General features: G+C 49.5%; 1 protein-coding gene across 1 annotated transcript; it reads left to right on the forward strand.

The window, feature by feature from the left end:
* Nucleotides 1-272: 272 nt before the first annotated feature.
* On the forward strand, nt 273-7,626 carry LOC117498976 (AFG3-like protein 2; the record flags this gene model as incomplete). The annotated part of the gene is given in 4 exon segments (XM_034151201.1): nt 273-425; nt 680-754; nt 7,108-7,232; nt 7,609-7,626. Coding segments are annotated over 4 exon segments (371 nt in total), but the record flags the coding sequence as incomplete, so codon positions are not given.
* Between the last annotated feature and the right edge of the window lie 569 nt (nt 7,627-8,195).

Below are 8,195 nucleotides of genomic sequence, written 5' to 3' on the forward strand. Positions count from 1 at the left end.
GCTAACTGATGTGTTTACTGACGTGCTTACTGACGTGTTTATTAACGCGCTTACTGACGTGCTAACTGACGTGTTTACTGACGTGCTTACTGACGTGCTTACTAACGTGTTTACTGACGTGTTAACGTGCTTACTGACGTGCTAACTGACGTGCTTACTGACGTGTTTACTGACGTACTGACTGACGTGTTTATTAACGTGCTTACTGACGTGTTTATTAACGTGCTTACTGACGTGTTTATTAACGTGCTTACTGACGCCGTGTGTTTCAGGGAGATGTTCCCTGGGACAATAAGGAGTTCAGGATGTACTTCCTGAGCGGAGCGGCCTTCTGGACAACTATCTTTTATTTCTTATTCTTCAGAGACGGAGGGCGGGAGGTCACCTGGAAAGACTTTGTCAACAACTTCCTGTCCAAAGGAGTGGTGAGACTTCCTCTGTGTTTACTCGCTCATTGACTGCGTGTCTCTGTTGCTCCTATACTTGTCATTTTTTAACTATTTTAGAAACTCTTTGAATTTATAATTGTATTCATCTGAAATGTGACATTGTACCAATCTACTGACAGACCACTAGGGGTCGCTCACGGACCACACTTTGAGAAACACTGATATAGATGTATCTGAGTAGTTTGATGTCTACCTGCTGCAGTATTGAACGGGGTGCGCTTGTTTTGCAGGTGGACCGGCTGGAGGTGGTGAACAAGCGCTTTGTGAAGGTGGCGTTCTCCTCGGGCCAGGCGCCGGTCGACGGGGTGAGTCACCGCTTCACTTTAAAGCAGGGAATACTTTTATAAGTCGTGTCTAACACCAACATGTGTTCAGATAGTTCTTAATCTTTTTATTTTGTATATCTGTTGTACCTATATGTTCACTTTGTTTTATGGGGTTTTATATTGTTGCATCGACTAAGTTGTCTTGTGTCTTATCTGTCGGAGAGAAACCATTGTTTGTTTTATTTGTGTTATCATGCGTCCTCCTTGTGTCTGTTGGTCCTTGTGTCTGTTGGTCCTCCTTGTTTCTGTTGGTGCTCCTTGTGTCTGTTGGTCCTTGTGTCTGTTGGTCCTCCTTGTTTCTGTTGGTGCTCCTTGTGTCTGTTGGTCCTCCTTGTGTCTGTTGGTCCTCCTTGTTTCTGTTGGTGCTCCTTGTGTCTGTTGGTCCTCCTTGTGTCTGTTGGTCCTCCTTGTGTCTGTTGGCCCTCCTTGTGTCTGTTGGTCCTCCTTGTGTCTGTTGGTCCTCCTTGTGTCTGTTGGTCCTCCTTGTGTCTGTTGGTGCTCCTTGTGTCTGTTGGTCCTCCTTGTGTCTGTTGGTCCTCCTTGTGTCTGTTGGTGCTCCTGTTGGTCCTCCTTGTGTCTGTTGGTGCTCCTTGTGTCTGTTGGTCCTCCTTGTGTCTGTTGGTCCTCCTTGTGTCTGTTGGTCCTCCTTGTTTCTGTTGGTGCTCCTTGTGTCTGTTGGTCCTCCTTGTGTCTGTTGGTCCTCCTTGTGTCTGTTGGTCCTCCTTGTGTCTGTTGGCCCTCCTTGTGTCTGTTGGTCCTCCTTGTGTCTGTTGGTCCTCCTTGTGTCTGTTGGTCCTCCTTGTGTCTGTTGGCCCTCCTTGTGTCTGTTGGTCCTCCTTGTGTCTGTTGGTCCTCCTAGTTTCTGTTGGTCCTCCTTGTGTCTGTTGGTCCTCCTTGTGTCTGTTGGTCCTCCTTGTGTCTGTTGGTCCTCCTTGTTTCTGTTGGTCCTCCTTGTGTCTGTTGGTCCTCCTTGTGTCTGTTGGTCCTCCTTGTGTCTGTTGGTGCTCCTTGTGTCTGTTGGTCCTCCTTGTGTCTGTTGGTCCTCCTTGTGTCTGTTGGTGCTCCTTGTGTCTGTTGGTCCTCCTTGTGTCTGTTGGTCCTCCTTGTGTCTGTTGGTCCTCCTTGTTTCTGTTGGTCCTCCTTGTGTCTGTTGGTCCTCCTTGTGTCTGTTGGTCCTCCTTGTGTCTGTTGGTGCTCCTTGTGTCTGTTGGTCCTCCTTGTGTCTGTTGGTCCTCCTTGTTTCTGTTGGTGCTCCTTGTGTCTGTTGGTCCTCCTTGTGTCTGTTGGTCCTCCTTGTGTCTGTTGGTCCTCCTTGTGTCTGTTGGTCCTCCTTGTGTCTGTTGGTCCTCCTTGTGTCTGTTGGTGCTCCTTGTGTCTGTTGGTACTCCTTGTGTCTGTTGGTCCTCCTTGTGTCTGTTGGTCCTCCTTGTGTCTGTTGGTCCTCCTTGTTTCTGTTGGTCCTCCTTGTGTCTGTTGGTGCTCCTTGTGTCTGTTGGTCCTCCTTGTGTCTGTTGGTCCTCCTTGTGTCTGTTGGTCCTCCTTGTTTCTGTTGGTCCTCCTTGTGTCTGTTGGTCCTCCTTGTGTCTGTTGGTCCTCCTTGTGTTTGTTGGTGCTCCTTGTGTCTGTTGGTGCTCCTTGTTTCTGTTGGTCCTCCTTGTGTCTGTTGGTCCTCCTTGTGTCTGTTGGTGCTCCTTGTGTCTGTTGGTCCTCCTTGTGTCTGTTGGTGCTCCTGTTGGTCCTCCTTGTGTCTGTTGGTGCTCCTTGTGTCTGTTGGTGCTCCTTGTGTCTGTTGGTCCTCCTTGTGTCTGTTGGTCCTCCTTGTGTCTGTTGGTCCTCCTTGTTTCTGTTGGTCCTCCTTGTGTCTGTTGGTCCTCCTTGTGTCTGTTGGTCCTCCTTGTGTCTGTTTGGTCCTCCTTGTGTCTGTTGGTGCTCCTTGTGTCTGTTGGTCCTCCTTGTGTCTGGTGGTGCTCCTTGTGTCTGTTGGTCCTCCTTGTGTCTGTTGGTCCTCCTTGTGTCTGTTGGTCCTCCTTGTTCTTGTGGTCCTCTTGTGTCTGTTGGTCCTCCTTGTGTCTGTTGGTCCTCCTTGTGTCTGTTGGTCCTCCTTGTGTCTGTTGGTCCTCCTTGTGTCTGTTGGTGCTCCTTGTGTCTGTTGGTCCTCCTTGTGTCTGTTGGTGCTCCTGTTGGTCCTCCTTGTGTCTGTTGGTGCTCCTTGTGTCTGTTGGTCCTCCTTGTGTCTGTTGGTCCTCCTTGTGTCTGTTGGTCTCCTTGTTTCTGTTGGTCCTCCTTGTGTCTGTTGGTCCTCCTTGTGGTCTGTTGGTCCTCCTTGTGTCTGTTGGTCCCTCCTTGTGTCTGTTGGTCCTCCTTGTGTCTGTTGGTCCTCCTTGTGTCTGTTTGGGTCCTCCTTGTGTCTGTTGGTCCTCCTTGTGTCTCTGTGTCTGTTGGTGCTCCTGTTGGTCCTCCTTGTGTCTGTTGGTGCTCCTTGTGTCTGTTGGTGCTCCTTGTGTCTGTTGGTCCTCCTTGTGTCTGTTGGTCCTCCTTGTGTCTGTTGGTCCTCCTTGTGTCTGTTGGTCCTCCTTGTGTCTGTTGGTCCTCCTTGTGTCTGTTGGTCCTCCTTGTGTCTGTTGGTCCTCCTTGTGTCTGTTGGTCCTCCTTGTGTCTGTTGGTCCTCTTGTGTCTGTTGGTCCTCCTTGTGTCTGTTGGTCCTCCTTGTGTCTGTTGGTGCTCCTTGTGTCTGTTGGTGCTCCTTGTGTCTGTTGGTCCTCCTGTTGGTCTGCCTTGGTGCTCCTGTTGGTGCTCCTTGTGTCTGTTGGTCCTCTTGTGTCTGTTGGTCCTCCTTGTGTCTGTTGGTCCTCCTTGTTTCTGTTGTCCTCCTTGTGTCTGTTGGTCCTCCTTGTGTCTGTTGGTCCTCCTTGTGTCTGTTGGTCCTCCTTGTGTCTGTTGGTCCTCCTTGTGTCTGTTGGTCCTCCTTGTGTCTGTTGGTCCTCCTTGTGTCTGTTTGTCCTCCTTGTGTCTGTTGGTGCTCCTTGTGTCTGTTGGTCCTCCTTGTGTCTGTTGGTGCTCCTGTTGGTCCTCCTTGTGTCTGTTGGTGCTCCTTGTGTCTGTTGGTCCTCCTTGTGTCTGTTGGTCCTCCTTGTGTCTGTTGGTCCTCCTTGTGTCTGTTGGTCCTCCTTGTGTCTGTTGGTCCTCCTTGTGTCTGTTGGTCCTCCTTGTTTTGGTCTCCTTGTGTCTGTTGGTCCTCCTTGTGTCTGTTGGTCCTCCTTGTGTCTGTTGGTCCTCCTTGTGTCTGTTGGTCCTCCTTGTGTCTGTTGGTCCTCCTTGTGTCTGTTGGTGCTCCTTGTGTCTGTTGGTCCTCCTTGTGTCTGTTGGTGCTCCTGTTTGGTCCTCCTTGTGTCTGTTGGTGCTCCTTGTGTCTGTTGGTCCTCCTTGTGTCTGTTGGTCCTCCTTGTGTCTGTTGGTCCTCCTTGTTTCTGTTGGTCCTCCTTGTGTCTGTTGGTCCTCCTTGTGTCTGTTGGTCCTCCTTGTGTCTGTTGGTCCTCCTTGTGTCTGTTGGTCCTCCTTGTGTCTGTTGGTCCTCCTTGTGTCTGTTGGTCCTCCTTGTGTCTGTTGGTCCTCCTTGTGTCTGTTGGTCCTCCTTGTGTCTCTCGGCCTGCTCAGATGTTAGGTTCTTCACATCTGAGGGGGATATCTTGTTTATTTCTAACGTGTGATGTTTTCTAAAGCGCTCTGAGCTGCATGATGAGTGCTTTCTAAAGCGCTCTGAGCTGCATGATGAGTGCTGTCTAAAGCGCTCTGAGCTGCATGATGAGTGTTTTCTAAAGCGCTCTGAGCTGCATGATGAGTGCTGTCTAAAGCGCTCTGAGCTGCATGATGAGTGCTGTCTAAAGCGCTCTGAGCTGCATGATGAGTGTTTTCTAAAGCGCTCTGAGCTGCATGATGAGTGCTGTCTAAAGCGCTCTGAGCTGCATGATGAGTGCTGTCTAAAGCGCTCTGAGCTGCATGATGAGTGCTGTCTAAAGCGCTCTGAGCTGCATGATGAGTGCTGTCTAAAGCGCTCTGAGCTGCATGATGAGTGCTGTCTAAAGCGCTCTGAGCTGCATGATGAGTGCTTTCTAAAGCGCTCTGAGCTGCATGATGAGTGCTTTCTAAAGCGCTCTGAGCTGCATGATGAGTGCTGTCTAAAGCGCTCTGAGCTGGCATGATGAGTGCTGTCTAAAGCGCTCTGAGCTGCATGATGAGTGCTTTCTAAAGCGCTCTGAGCTGCATGATGAGTGCTGTCTAAAGCGCTCTGAGCTGCATGATGAGTGCTTTCTAAAGCGCTCTGAGCTGCATGATGAGTGCTGTCTAAAGCGCTCTGAGCTGCATGATGAGTGCTTTCTAAAGCGCTCTGAGCTGCATGATGAGTGTTTTCTAAAGCGCTCTGAGCTGCATGATGAGTGCTGTCTAAAAGCGCTCTGAGCTGCATGATGAGTGCTGTCTAAAGCGCTCTGAGCTGCATGATGAGTGCTTTCTAAAGCGCTCTGAGCTGCATGATGAGTGTTTTCTAAAGCGCTCTGAGCTGCATGATGAGTGCTTTCTAAAGCGCTCTGAGCTGCATGATGAGTGCTGTCTAAAGCGCTCTGAGCTGCATGATGAGTGCTTTCTAAAGCGCTCTGAGCTGCATGATGAGTGCTGTCTAAAGCGCTCTGAGCTGCATGATGAGTGCTGTCTAAAGCGCTCTGAGCTGCATGATGAGTGCTGTCTAAAGCGCTCTGAGCTGCATGATGAGTGCTTTCTAAAGCGCTCTGAGCTGCATGATGAGTGTTTTCTAAAGCGCTCTGAGCTGCATGATGAGTGCTTTCTAAAGCGCTCTGAGCTGCATGATGAGTGTTTTCTAAAGCGCTCTGAGGCTGCATGATGAGTGCTTTCTAAAGCGCTCTGAGCTGCATGATGAGTGCTTTCTAAAGCGCTCTGAGCTGCATGATGAGTGCTTTCTAAAGCGCTCTGAGCTGCATGATGAGTGCTTTCTAAAGCGCTCTGAGCTGCATGATGAGTGCTTTCTAAAGCGCTCTGAGCTGCATGATGAGTGTTTTCTAAAGCGCTCTGAGCTGCATGATGAGTGCTGTCTAAAGCGCTCTGAGCTGCATGATGAGTGTTTTCTAAAGCGCTCTGAGCTGCATGATGAGTGCTGTCCTATAAGCAGACTCTGAGCTGCATGATGAGTGCTTTCTAAAGCGCTCTGAGCTGCATGATGAGTGCTGTCTAAAGCGCTCTGAGCTGCATGATGAGTGCTGTCTAAAGCGCTCTGAGCTGCATGATGAGTGCTTCTAAAGCGCTCTGAGCTGCATGATGAGTGCTGTCTAAAGCGCTCTGAGCTGCATGATGAGTGCTGTCCTAAAGCGCTCTGAGCTGCATGATGAGTGCTGTCTAAAGCGCTCTGAGCTGCATGATGAGTGCTGTCTAAAGCGCTCTGAGCTGCATGATGAGTGCTGTCTAAAGCGCTCTGAGCTGCATGATGAGTGCTTGTCTAAAGCGCTCTGAAGCTGCATGATGAGTGCTGTCTAAAGCGCTCTGAGCTGCATGATGAGTGCTGTCTAAAGCGCTCTGAGCTGCAATGATGAGTGCTGTCTAAAGCGCTCTGAGCTGCATGATGAGTGCTTGTCTAAAAGCGCTCTCTGAGCTGCATGATGAGTGCTTTCTAAAGCGCTCTGAGCTGCATGATGAGTGCTTTCTAAAGCGCTCTGAGCTGCATGATGAGTGCTGTCTAAAGCGCTCTGAGCTGCATGATGAGTGCTGTCTAAAGCGCTCTGAGCTGCATGATGAGTGCTGTCTAAAGCACTCTGAGCTGCATGATGAGTGCTTCTAAAGCGCTCTGAGTGCTTTCTAAAAGCGCTCTGAGCTGCATGATGAGTGCTGTCTAAAGCGCTCTGAGCTGCATGATGAGTGCTGTCTAAAGCGCTCTGAGCTGCATGATGAGTGCTGTCTAAAGCGCTCTGAGCTGCATGATGAGTGTTTTCTAAAGCGCTCTGAGCTGCATGATGAGTGCTTTCTAAAGCGCTCTGAGCTGCATGATGAGTGCTGTCTAAAGCGCTCTGAGCTGCATGATGAGTGCTGTCTAAAGCGCTCTGAGCTGCATGATGAGTGCTGTCTAAAGCACTCTGAGCTGCATGATGAGTGCTTTCTGCATGATGAGTGCTTTCTAAAGCGCTCTGAGCTGCATGATGAGTGCTGTCTAAAGCGCTCTGAGCTGCATGATGAGTGCTGTCTAAAGCGCTCTGAGCTGCATGATGAGTGCTGTCTAAAGCGCTCTGAGCTGCATGATGAGTGCTGTCTAAATAAAGCTTTATTATTCTTAGATGTTCGTGTGGTTCAACATCGGCAGCGTGGACACGTTCGAGAGGAACCTGGAGGCGGTGCAGAGCGAGCTGGGCATCGAGGGCGAGAGCAGGGTTCCTGTGGTGTATACCACCGAGAGCGACGGGTGAGGAATGAGTCCTCAAACACCGATGAGTCAGCATTAAGAGTCAGCGTTATGAGTCAGCGTTATGAGTCAGCATTATCAGTCAGCGTTATGAGTCAGCGTTATGAGTCAGCGTTATGAGTCAGCGTTATGAGTCAGCGTTATGAGTCAGCGTTATGAGTCAGCATTATCAGTCAGCATTATGAGTCAGCATTATGAGTCAGCGTTATGAGTCAGCATTATCAGTCAGCGTTATGAGTCAGCGTTATGAGTCAGCATTATGAGTCAGCGTTATGAGTCCTGATAGGGAATGAGTCAGCATTATGAGTCCTGAGAGGGAATGAGAGAGCATTATGAGTCCTGAGAGGGAATGAGTCAGCGTTATGTGTCTCTACAGGTCCTTCCTGCTCAGCATTATGTGTCCTGATAGGGAATGAGTCAGCACTATGAATCATTATAGTGAATGACTCAGCATTATGAGTCCTGAAAGGGAATGAGTCAGCACTATGAGTCCTGATTAGGGTTGCAAAGGGGCGGAACGTTTCCATGGGAAGTTAAGCTGGGGAATTTTGGAAATATTCGATGCAAAATTAAACAAAAAACATGACATTTCAACAGATTTTTTTTTTTTTTTTCAAATGGGACCTATCATTCAAAATGCACTTGTGTACGTCTTTTCTACATGAATATGTGTCCCCGGTGTTCCAGGGAACTCACCAAGTGTCAGAAAACACAACCCTCTCTATTTTCCTCCATACCCAAATCTCTAAAAAAGGGGCTGCAACGGATCTGATAAAAACTGATCCAGATTTGAACACTGTCCTGACGTCAGGACGGTGCCGCTACGGCTATTGGGCCAACTCCACCAATCAGGAGGAGACAGCCACGGCCATTGCCGTTCGAAAGCGCTGGAGACGCTGTAGTACATATGCCAGGCCTGTACGTGGCGCTGTAGTCTGCCACAAAAGCAGCGAAGAAGACTTC

This window comes from Trematomus bernacchii, unplaced genomic scaffold (genome assembly GCF_902827165.1).
Source record: "Trematomus bernacchii unplaced genomic scaffold, fTreBer1.1, whole genome shotgun sequence".
Classification (NCBI taxonomy): Eukaryota; Metazoa; Chordata; class Actinopteri; order Perciformes; family Nototheniidae; genus Trematomus; species Trematomus bernacchii.